Below are 12,752 nucleotides of genomic sequence, written 5' to 3'. Positions count from 1 at the left end.
AGAAGGGAAAGGCTACCCACTCCAGTATTCTGGACTAGAGAATTCCATGGACTGTATAGTCCATGGGGTCGCAAAGAGTCGGACATGACTGAGTCGGACACGGCTGAGTGACTTTCACTTTCTTTCACTTAAGGATTCTAATATTGGCCAGATTTTAGAGTCAGAGCAATGGAAAATCACCTTGCCTGGCCAACTCGGTAACTTTCCCACTTACCTGCTGCCAAAGGTACCTCACCAAAAACTGCTCCAAACCCTTCCTGACGAACACCACCTGGCCTTGTCTATGCCTTTACAGACCTCCAATGCTGCAAACGGAGGGCAGGCAGTGATGGGGAGAGATCCAGTGTCCAGCAGGGACCCGGTGGCTAGGCAGTGGCCCAGGAAGGCTTATCAGCCAGAGCTGAGAGGAACATGTCAGGCTCCAATCAACCAGACTCACAACTCTACCCTGACTCAGGACCAGCTTCGCTAAGGGCTCCCAGGCTTGATTCACATTAAATACCTTGTTTGTTTCACCCAAATCAAATGCCCCCTCAAACCTGCAGAGACTGCATGTCAGAACCTCTCTCCTCTCAATAATCCCACAGAGGAGGCAAAAATGATGTTGGCATTTATGTTTTAGATTTTTTTTAAGGATGGACATTCCAGCCGGTCTAAAGTGATACCTCATTGTAGTTTTGATTTGCATTTCTCTAATAATTAATGATACCGAGTACCTTTTCATGTATTTGTTGACCATCTGTCTGTCTTCTTTGAAGAAATGTCTGTTTAGGTCTTCTGCCTATTTTTTGATTGGGTTGTTTGATTTTTTGGTTATTGAGCTACATGAGCTGTTTGTATATTTTAGAGATTAATCCCTTGTCAGTTTTGTTTGCAAATATTTGCTAGTGTTTCACCATGATATTGGTGCTTGTTTTGAGAAAAAAAAAATCATTTTAGTCATGTTAAATAAATGGCTTCCTTAATGCTATTATTTTTAGAAATCAATATTAAATTTTTATCAAATACCTTTTGATCTCAAAGTGATCAGAAGGTTTTATCCTCTGATTCACATATATCATGAAATATATTTAGAAGATTCATAATATTAAACCATCCTTCAATACTAAAAAAAATTAAAAAATGACCTTGGCTTCAAGCTCCTTGCACATAGGACCTGTGTCTGAGTCATCTTTATCTCCTACTCTGGGTTCAACGACACCCATGCCTGCCCAGAGCTTACATCTGGCAGGGGAGACAGAGAACCAGAAAACAAAAGCAGGAGCACTCAGGGAAGCAGAGGGAAGGGCCGATTCATCCTGCATGGAGGAGGTGACATCAGAGTGGGCCTCTGAGACCAAGAAAGAGCTCTCAGGGCACAAGGGGAGGCAGCTGGCAGGCAGGGTGGTAAAGCCGTGGACGGTGTTGCCCCAGGCAATGGTGAGCGGTGGGCACAGCCAGGGCATGGCAAGTGGGCTGAGGACATGACTGCAGAGGTTGAATGGGCCCAGGTTAGGAAGTGCCCTGAAATCCACAAGCTGCACAGTGCTTTTTTGCACAGGCGCAAATGGTCGGCCCTCAGGTGCTAAATGAATAGATGAAGAGACAAAAACAGGGAGAGGGGGTGCAGGGAATGCCCTTAATTCACAGCAGCAACAGACCACGAACGCCAGAAGCCCCATCGCAGGCACCGTCAGGGCCTTGCCTTGATGAACCAGAAGGGAGAGAACTCTCAGAAATGCACCCTGGGATGGGCAGGCCTCAGCTCTTGATCATCCCCAAAATGAGGCCCCAGCCCAGCCCCAGAGAGACTCACCTCCCACCGGGCTCCATCCAGGACGGAGGAGTGCACGTCCATATCCAGCAGGCGCTCTGAGATCTGGCTGCGGAAACCGAAGCCCTGGAGATGGCGGAGACAGAGAGGTCAGCTCTCCCCCAATCACGGTCAGTGCCCACCAGAGATCAGGGCCTCTCCTCCACCCCCACCTTCCAGAAAGACGCCTACTACGTGCCAGACACTGTGCCAAGCGTTCCAACACCTACTCACTAACCTCATCTTTAAAATAACATTGGGCTTCCCTGGTGGCTCAGACAGTAAAGAATCTGCCTACAATGCAGGAGACCCGGGTTCGATCCCTGGGTCAGGAAGATCCCCTGGAGTAGAAAATGACAACCCATTCTTGCCTGGAGAATCTTATGGACAGAGGAGCCTGGCGGGGCTACAGCCCATGGAGTCACAAAGAGTAGGACATGACGGAGCGACTAACACTTTTGCTTTTCTTCCAAATAATTCTGTTACTAGATGGAAAGGTATGTGGTAAAGCAACTACGGTATACTGCTCACTGCAGACTCTAGGGAGTGAGTATGCAGGTATTTGCTATAAAATTCTTTTAATTTTTCCATACAGTTGAAATTTTTCATAATCGAATTACAGGGGAAGAAAGTAACCCAATGAGACTGTCCTCTTATTTTTATCTCGCAGAGTAGGAAGCCGTTTGAGAGCCCATGTAACTTGCCCAAGGTCATGCATCTGTTAAGCAGCAGGGCTGGGGGTCAGATGTGCCCTGGGCCAACTCCAGAGCCCAAGCTTTTAGCCTGACACGTGCTGCAAAGCACGTCACTTTCCAGCTGCCTCTCCCTCCTGGCGTCCAACAAGAGGCCTAAGTGCCCAGGTCTGTGGGCAGGTAGGAAACAGGGCCTGCCAGGCCCCTCCCAGCGCGTTCTTTCCCCTTCCCATACAGGTGCCCCTCTGGACAATGGGGATGGATCAGCACCACTTTCTCCACTGGCTTCTCTTTGGGATGGACAGCAAGGGCCCACGCAAGTGCCAGCTCCCCACTGCCCTCTGGCTGCTGCAGAGCCAGGACCCCTCCCCCTCCGAAGCCAGGAGCCCCACTGGGCTAGGTGATGGATTGCTACCCGACAGCATGCTAACAGGGACAGTTCTGTCATCAGCCCTGATGAATGGCAGGACGCCCAGCCAAGGTCTGGTCCTGCTGGCTGTGGCTTCCTCCACCCACTCCCGTAAAGAAGAAAAATGCTGACGGACACACTCCTCCACAGGGCGACTCCCTGAGAAGGGCCAGGGCCCTTGCTTCAGAGAGCTCTGTGGCACAGTGACTCTTCATGATGGTTTCTGCCAACAGTGACTTTGCCTCCTCTCCCTGGCTTGTGGGTTTTCTTTGTGGATGACATTTTCCTTTCAGCGTGAGTTCTACTCCACTCAATGCAGCTGCCATCTGGCTCCTTAAGCCCATGGCTCAGCGAGGGGCTTGAGCACACACAGCCTCCTAATTCCTCTGCAGCCCCTCGTATCACTACTGCTCATCCCTGACCCTTTCCCACTAATCCCTTCCCTTTGATCTGCCTCCTCCAAACAGATGGAGCATGGTTTCTAAAGAAACACTCTGCCAAAAAGCACCCCAGACTACTCCCCTTAGATACAAACCCGGCAAGTGAAGCCAGGATTCGGGAGGCTCAGTGGAAGGTGGAAGGGCTGGAACAAAGACACTACGGATGCTGGCATTCCAGAGCAGTCTTCACTTTGGAAATGGCCACACCACAGCACACTTCATGGTCAGAGCCTGAGGACTGGTCCTTCCCTGCCACAGTTCAGTGATCCCATAAACACATATACACACAGTCTCTAATCTCCTACACTCATACAATGCTCCTGTTAAGAACCCAGAGGCCATGATTTCATATGATCTCACAGGCAGTTCATGCAGCAGTAGTAATAACAGCTATGCTTGTTTAATATTCATATGCTAATGATGTACATACACTTTACCCCACTTTCTTCTCACAACAAACCTAAAAAGTAGGTACTGTTACCCTTGGTAGGGCGAGCTGAGGAAATGGAGTTAGACAAGACCCAAGTTTGAGTCCTAACTTCCTCACTTACAAGCTGTGAGATGCTCGGCAAATTATTTAACCACAGTAACTCGCATATCCATGTTCTTTATCACTACTCTGCTGCCCACCGCCCCACCCCCCCAACTCCCATCTCAGACTCAGACTCACCAAGCCAAGGAAGGACTTGGGGTCAGAAGCAGCAGAGTCTGAGAGCTGTAGTTGCTCCCCGTGTTCACTGATCTCCGACTCCTGGGGAGACAGACACAGAGAAGTCACCGGAGCAGAAGACAGAGGGTCGTTATCAGCCTCCATGGCGCCCACACAGGGCTGAACCCAAACCGAGATCCACCTCCTCTGGAAACCCTGAAAGAGGCCTGTGGACCCTCCCGTTCCCAGCCCCCAGCCCACTCAGGCTGGGCAGCCCAGTAGAGGCAACACTCTACACGTGGAGGGACAGCCAAGTGAAGCGGAGGGGGAGGTGGCTAGAAAGTCAGCGGTGGAGAAGTCTGATGCTCTCCTAGAAAAATATGACAAGAGCATCTTTTCCAGAAACCAGTGAAAAGCTCTTTAATGAATTCCCTCACCACCCCCCTGGAGGAGGAGCAGGACTAAGGGCTGGAAAATGAAGACACCAAATGCTCTCACCCCTGGCTCCTACGTCTGTTCATCTGGGTCACTGGCCTCATCTTGCCAAGACTTCCTGTAACCTGACTAACTGGTGCTGGGGCAGGACACTCCCAAATGTGGCCCCCCCACCTCCCTCAATGCTTCCTCTCTTTATAGGAATATAAGATGCAACCAGGAATAACCCAAAACTGATGTCAAGAAGTAGGAGGGGGAGGTGGGAAATGGCGAGAGGAAGTAAGTGGGAGCCCAGAAGAGCATGAATATCCCAGGAGGGTGCCCGTGGAAAAGCAAATGTCTGCTCTGAATTTCTAGTGCCAGCAGGTATGGAGTTTCATTCAGGATTTTACTGCCTGCTGGGTCTGGGCATATTTGTCACAATTAAGGGTTCTGGCTTATGTTGACAGCCCATTGCAGGGTCTACAAATGAAGCTTCTGACTCAGTAATAAAGATGAAAAGAGAGAAACGTGCTCCGGGCTCAAGAGAGCAGAGAGGGCTGGAGCCAGCAACTGCCCACAGGACCAAGTGACTTACTTCACTCGCCTCCGATCTGCTCTCCTTCGGGACAGAGGCCTCCTTCTTTGGCTCCTCTGCTGCCTCTTCCTTCCTGGAACCCTGCTCTCCTGCGTCCACCGGGTCCTCTGGTGCCTCTTTTTCAGTGGTGTTGGTAGGCTGATCACCTCCGGGGTCCACCCCACTTCTGGACGTCCCAGGATCATTCTTCTCAGTCTTTCTTTTTTCTGGGAGCCAACTTGCCTCTCTTCGCTGTCGCTCTTTGTCATCAGCACTGCTCAGGCTGCTGTCTGCACCTTGGCTGAAGGGCTTGCCAGAAGTAATGGGGCCAGCAGCATCGGAATCAAGAGAAACGTCCTTCTCCTCTGGCTGGCTTGCTCTTGGAGACTCCTAGGGAGCAGCCAACCGCGTCAGAAGGGAAGACATCAGGAATTAATGCAAAGAGTTTGGAGACTTGATAAGACAGAACTGCCATTGTTCCTTGATGCCTGCAGTTCTGAAACCAATGGTTATCCCATACCTCAAAAGCTTTTAAAAACAGACTCCTGGCTCCAGCCCAGATCCACTGACTCTGAACTTCCATGTTGACCTGGATACACCCAACCTGACGCCCCTCCACTGAAGGGCTTGGAATCCAGGGCCCTGGACAGTGCCCGACTCTGTGACCACCCATCACATCCTCAAGTAATAAATCTGTCTTGTTCCAGTCCCACTGGCCAAACCGTAAGATTGCAGGCTCAGAAGTCAATATTTGTTTCTGATAATGATGACAGAGAACCTCATGAGAGAAAGGTCCAGAGCTTCTGTTTTTCATTTTTAAAAGGCAGCAGGGAAGAAATATGGAAAGGGTGCCCCTTCTCCATAGCAATGAGGGTAGCTCTCTCCCTAAAGCACCACCCCCCACCCGCCACCAGGAGGCTACACAAGCAGCCCAGGAGCCAGGCTCCTCTGTCGGAAGACTGTCAAGTGAGTCCTCTGGGCATGAGGTGCCAGATGGGGTGAGGTGTGTAGGAGACTGACGGGGGGGAAAGGCCCATAGAGGACACGGAAGGTGGGGAGAGGCCTGGGAACACAGGTCTGAGACCTGTGGCGGGAGAGAGGGAAGGACAGCGCCCGAGGAGGAGAGCCTCGGGCCACAGCCCAGGTCTGAGAGGGCCTCTAGCCCTGTGGAGAGTCCCGCAGTCATCAGGCAGAAATGGCCCTGCTCTGGGGCCTGCTGCACCACCACCGACTCCTTCAACAAGCCGAGCCTTGGCACAAGCTGGGGCAGATCAAAGGTTCAGGAGCTTCAGGCCGTTAATCCACCAAGGTCCCCTCTGCAGGGTCTCTTCAAAGCAGACGGGAGCAGCACCCCTCTACAGCTCCCCACTCTGCTTCTCACTCACAAAGCCCATGGGAAAGACCTAGAGAAGAGACCTAGGCAAACGTTTAGAGCTGCCACAAAAAGAAAAGGAACCCCCACCCTTGGAAATACAGCCAGTGATCTCTCCTGAGCTCAGGCAGAGAAGACCTCCTCCCAGAAAACATTTGGCCTGACACTTGGGCCGTCAGTGTGAACAGCTTATGGGCAGGGACTTTTGAAACCTCCTGACCCCTGACTCTGGACACTCCAACAAGAAGCCCGATGACCAGAGTCCAGAGGGCCAAGGAGAAGCCACAAATCCAGCATCCACCCATGCTGTCTGTTAAAGGATCCACTGAACCCAAAGCTGTGACCACCCACTGTGGCTCTGGCAGCTGACCAACAGGCCCACCCAAACTTTCCAAGGATGGTTAAGAGAAAGAAGCAGCAGAGTGCCTTCAGAGCCCAGCTTCGGAGACAGAACACCCAGGTTTCAAATCCTGGCTCCATGCTTCCAGGGACCTCGTGCAAACTAAATTTTCTGTGCCTCAATTTCTTCCCCTAAAATGAGGGGGTATCATAAGGCCTATCTCATGGGACTGTTGGAAAGATTAAATGAGTTAATGCTCATTAAGTGAGTAAAGAGCAGAGAACTGTACCTGGACACTGCAAGCACTCCGTAAACGCTAACTCATTTTTTCGTGTGCTTATTTGGCTGTACCAGTCTTATTGTGGCAGGCGGGATCTTGGATCTTTATTGCGGCATGCAAGATCTTTTTCAATCTTTTTTAGTTGCAGCATGTGAACTCTTAGTTGTGGCAAGTGGGATCTTAGTTCCATGACCAGGGATCAAACGCAGGCCCCCTGCATTGGGAGCATGTGGAGTTACAGCCACTAGACCACCAGGGAGCTCCGGATAACTCATGTTTTATGATAAGACCCACACGTTCACTGACTGAGCACCTTCTCAACCCTGCCGTGGGGACCCAAGTATGAACACCGACCTTGCCCTCAAGGAATTCAGCTGGGTCTGGAGAAAAGTGAAACGTCCCCGGTGGCCCTGGCTATGAGCCTTAACTGCCGGAAGCAAAGGGCACAGAACACGGTGCTGATGCTGTCATGAGCCCCTAGCCTGTGCCCCGGGGAAGGAAGCGGAGGCTGAACAGAGAAGGGGTGAGCTTCCCTCGTGCCCTGGCAGCACCAAAGCACGGTACCCTCCAGTGCTGCCCGCCCTCCCGACACCCCAACTGCAGCGTGGGGGAAATCCGCACAGTCAGTTCCTCCCTCCTCTTTGAGAGGCATCTCCAGGGCAAGGCCAGGCCTCCTCACCTCAGTGTCCCCACAGTGGCCAGCTCTCAGCAGTGGCCAGTACGCACTGACTGGTTGGGGGCTCACGGAGGATGTGGCACATGTATACAATGGACTCTTTATTACTCAGCCATAAAAAGGAATGAAACTGCACCATTTGCAGAGATGTGGATGGACCCAGAGACTGTTATACAGAGTGAAGTTAAGTCAGAAAGAAAAACAAATAGTGTATATTAACGCATATATGTATAATCTAGAAAAAGGGTACAGGTAATCTTTGCAAAGCAGAGAGAGAGACAGAGAACAAACGTATGGATACCAAGCGGGGAGTGGGGACTGGGACTGACATATATACTCTATTGATACTATGTAAAAAGCAGGTAACTAACGAGAACCCACTGTACAGCGCAGGGAACAGTGGCGAGCTGCACAGCACAGCTCAGTGCTCCACGCTGACCTAAATGGGAGGCAAAGCCAAAGGGAGGGAGTCCATGTAAACACAGAGCCGGTTCACTTTGCCATATGGCGGAAACGAACACAACATCGTAAAGCAACTATAATCCAACAAAAATTAATGAAAAATCTTACGGAGAAGAAGAATGTGGGGGTGTCTTGCGGGGAGTGAAAGGTGTCTGACCCAGCGAGCAGGACCAATCCGCCCTGGCCATGCTCATCTCCTGATGAAAGACGGGCACAGACATCTGATTGGAGGACAGAGAGCGTATCGGACCACAAGTTCACGTCTCCTTGCACGGCTCACGGCCTTTCTCACCCAGCCCTGCCTGCTCCTCTGAGGTCATCTCCAGCCACACACATCCTGCCTGCAAACAAACATCACGCTATTTCCCTGCTCTGTCGTGCATACCCTTAATATACACACAGAATCTACCCTGAGAAGCTCCCACTGGTCCTGACAGCATCACCTCTTCCAGGAAGCCTTCCTGAGATTAGCCTGCCCCACCTTTTGCACAACTGCTACTGTACTATAACAGCTGGCTTCCTTGCCTGTCGCCCCCACCACATCAGCTCCCTAATATCCGCAGTGCCCTCTGGTACATACAAGCTGCTCAGTCAGTGTTTGGGACGCAATTTTTAAAAATGATTAAGTGCGTCAACACAGAGAGAAGAAGTCCTACTCTGTAAAGTGATATCTAGTTTACAAAGCTATACAGAGGTCAGATTATATTTGTCATGGTGGTTATGAGATGGAAAATAGCTAAACAAAAGTCAACTATGGATATTCAGGATGATGGAAAAACAAGTACGCTATCAAGAATCAGAGGACACCAGATCCACGTGGAGATTCCCATTCTTACACATGAGAGAATACTGCCAGACGGCAAGAATGTCAGGCCCAGGCTATGCCACTCTCAAGCCATCAAAAGAAGAGCATTTCGTGACAGAGCTGAACCTATTCTGTCTATCTAAATAGTAAAATATTAAAACGTGGCGAACATTAAAATAAATGAACTTGCATTCCCCGTGCCCACGTCAACTGCAGTGACAGTGCGGGCACAGGGACATCTTGTGGGGAAGATGGTAGAGGCACAGGCATCTGTTGTGGATCATCCACAAATGGATGACGGGAGCTGAGTGTCTGGAAAACCCAGCCGCCTCCATGCTCCTCTCCACCCCTGCTCCTCATGCCATCTCGGGGCCCACGGCCTGAGGCCCCGCCCAGGCCCCTGCACATGGCCCCCTGCACCAGCATCCTATGAATGAGAACGGGGACACACCCCCAGCGCGGCCCTACTCCCAGTTCAACCATGCTCACGCTCCTTCTGTCTCCTCCTGTCACAGCCCCTGGTCCTTGAGTGTCTCAAGGCACATTCCTGCTATTTACTCCAAAAGATCTTGCCATCTGCATGAAGCAGGGTGGGGGAGGGTGCAGGAGAGTGCCTGTAAGAATCGGTTCATGAATATTGAATGTACCCCCCCAAAAGCTCTGAGGTCTCCCACACCACAGTCCCCCTCCTGTAGCCCAGAACACAAAGGCAGGGGCCCTACGATCTACAGGGGGGCTCAGGGTGGGGTACAGGGGAGCTGAACACGACGTCCTTGCACTGATCCCATGCTGGGGAGACCCCCACCAAGCCAAACGTCAATCTGGTTTCTTTCCCACGTCTCATTCCCACCCAGTCCATCTCAGCTCTTTGCACCGCTCCCCGGTGGTGTGGTTAGCGCTTTCCAATCACACTGACATCATCCTGTTATTTCTAAGCGCAGCTCCCTCCCTCCCCTTTGATCTGCTGATGGGCTTTTCACCAGCTCCACAAGGCCACCTGCTGCCTGCTCGCCTACCCTTCAGCCTCCCCTCTTTCACTCCCTTCCATTCTTAGTGTCTGTTCCAGGAACTGAGCGCTTTTGATTCTGTAATAGACTAGAAATGGGTTTAAGCTGAAGGCAGGAGAGGAGGGGGAAGGGGAGAGAGAGGCATTCTCGCCATCCTGCTGCCCTCTCATGGAATCATGAGCACAGTGACTGTTCACCACGAGACAGGGTAGAACAAACCATCGGATAAGCTCTCCATCTCGGGCAGCCTGAGATGCCCAAGAGCCGGAAGAGGTAGGCAGCTCAGAGGACCCACAGTCTACACTACTGCTGTTCGGTCACCAAGTCGTGTCCGACTCTCTACAACCCCATGGAGCATAGCCTGCCCAGCTCCTCTGTCCGTGGGATTCTCCAGGTAAGAATATTGGAGTGGGTTGCCATTTCGTTCTCAAGGGGATCTTCCTGACCCAGGGATCAAACCTGGGTCTCCTGCACTGCAGGCAGATTCTTTACCGTCTGAGCCCTACCAATAAACTGGGACAAAAGCCATTTTATAGGGTATGGCAATCAGAGACAGCTTTGTCTATCCTGAAACTCCCGTTCATCCCCAACACGAACTTTTCCCACCACCAAAAGCCCCAGTTCCTGCCTGAGGCTAGAACACAGGACTCCAACACTCCATGTGGCAAAAAGAAGGAAATCTGCTGGGATGCTAGAGACAGTGGTGGGGAGTGTATGTAACACCTCCCACTCCAGACATTTTCCCCCCATCACACTGAGTTGCCTATTTATATTAAAGAGGTTATAAAAAAAATGCACTTAAAAACTCCCACTCCTTCAAAGAAGCACATAAAGATCAGAAGGGAAGCGTCTGAAAATCCAGGACATGTCGAAGAAGAAAATCCCTTTTTTTGTTGACATTTATATTATAAAGTAAAAATTAACTCTTCCAAGTCATAGTACATTATGATTGGTCCATATGGGGATTTTCAGTTCACCAGCTGAAGCAGGGACCAAGTATCCACTCTAGCCAGGACCTGGGAAAACCCAGGGAAGAAAGAAGCACAACGAGACCTACCAGCACATCCTCCGGTCCCAGCGTGGCTCAGTCACTCACTCACCTATTCATCCTCTCAAGAGAAAGTGAAAGTCACTCAGTTGTGTCCGACTCTTCGTGACCCCATGGACTTAGCCACAAGGCTCTTCTGTCCTCGGAATTCTCCAGGCCAGAATACTGGAGTGGGTAGCCGTTTCCTTCTCCAAGGGATCTTCCTAACCCAGGGATCAAACCCAAGTCTCCTGCATTGCAGGTGGATTCTTTACCATCTGAGCCACCAGGAAAGCCCAAGAATGCCAGAGTGGGTAGCCTATCCCTTCTCCAGTGGATCTTCCCAACCCCAGAATCGAACTGGGGTCTCCTGCATTGCAGTGGATTCTTCACCAGCTCAGCCACCAGGGAAGCCCATCATCCTCTCAACTGCTCAGCAAAATACACCCAATGCACTTCCTAATTTCCACAGCAAGCCCGGTGATGGACACACAAACATGAACAGGCCAGAATCTTTACTCTCAATTTGCTCGGTCTCGGGGAGACTGCCCTTTCTCCAAAAGCCAGTGAATCCTCCTGACACCATATTCCTACTCATGGTCATCCTTCCAGGCTCAGAACCTGAGCTACTGACTCCAACAGCATCTTAACATCTTAATGGCAGATGAGAACAAAAAAAAGTTATCATTTCAAAAGCATCAAAGAGACAGAAGGCTATGGATTTAATGCCAACAGACCATGCCACACTTGAAAGGAAGAGTTTCAAAGTACACCCAAATTAGGTTGATGACACTCAGAAAAAAGTGTCACACATGGCAGAAAGTGTCAAAGTCATAATCAAAGCATACATGATTGAGCAGAGCCAAAAACGGAGACAGTTTCTGAGGCAACAGAGACAGCTCGGGGACTCCCCAGGTGGTCCAGTGGTTAAGAATCCGCCTTCCATTGCAAGGGACATGGGTTCGAACCCTGGTTGGGGAACTAAGATCCCACATGTTGTGGGGCAACTATAAGCCTGCATGCCACACCCCTGCACACTGCATAGAAGACCCAGCACAGCCAAAAAGTAACCTTAAAAAATAAAACCAGACAGCCTAAGTATAAAATGGGACCCACCTAATGGCTAGAGTGAAGTCAGCTGAAAAAGCCCACCTACATCTCAGGACATGAGTTTGAGCAACCTCTGGAAGATGGTGAAGGACAGCGAAGCGTGGCATGCTGCAGTCCATGGGGGCAAAAAGTCAAACACAACTGAGCTACTAAACAACACCTCAGGGGTCAGCGAGCATCCTCAACCTCAGCCAGCCTGGGACCTTCTCCAGGCTCTCGAGGAGAGCTGAAGATCACAAAGCAAAAGTCAGAAACGATAAGGATGTGAAAAGGGATGATAAGGATATAATACTAAAAGATAATAAGGAAACGGTGAAATCCATGATACACACCCTATTGTTTCATTGGTCAGTTTTATGACCATTCTAATAAATGTGAGTGATCTCTTCATTTGAAAGTGTTTAAAGTCTTTAAGAGAATTTTCTACTTTATGGAAAGTTTAACTGACCTGGCAATCAATATTTCAGTGTTTGGGGAAATCTGAGTTGCTGACTTCATGATGTATTGGTTGTTTGAATACTTTGGGCACCCTTCAGTTCAATTCAGTTGCCCAGTCATGTCCAACTCTTTGCCACCCCATGAATTGCAGCACGCCAGGCCTCCCTGTCCATCATCAACTCCCGGAGTTCACTCAAACTCATGTCCATCAAGTCGGTGATGCCATCCAGCCATCTCATCCTCTACCGTCCCCTTCTCCTCC

General features: G+C 50.5%; 1 protein-coding gene across 1 annotated transcript in view; it reads right to left on the bottom strand.

Moving 5' to 3' along the window:
• CEP164 (centrosomal protein 164kDa) overlaps positions 1–12,752 on the bottom strand; it is a 72,448-nt gene that overhangs the window by 26,358 nt on the left and 33,338 nt on the right. Inside the window, exons 8-10 of the mRNA XM_010830643.1 lie at positions 4,995–5,363; positions 4,004–4,084; positions 1,796–1,879 (exon numbers count right to left, since the gene is read on the bottom strand). Of these exons, the coding sequence (XP_010828945.1) occupies positions 1,796–1,879; positions 4,004–4,084; positions 4,995–5,363 (534 nt within the window). The remainder of the gene's footprint in view (positions 1–1,795; positions 1,880–4,003; positions 4,085–4,994; positions 5,364–12,752) is intronic.

The sequence above is a fragment of the Bison bison genome, unplaced genomic scaffold (assembly GCF_000754665.1).
Source record: "Bison bison bison isolate TAMUID 2011002044 unplaced genomic scaffold, Bison_UMD1.0 scf7180017864518, whole genome shotgun sequence".
NCBI classification, from domain to species: Eukaryota; Metazoa; Chordata; class Mammalia; order Artiodactyla; family Bovidae; genus Bison; species Bison bison.
The sequence above is the reverse complement of the archived record's forward strand: the minus strand, read 5'-3'. Positions and strand labels throughout refer to the sequence as shown.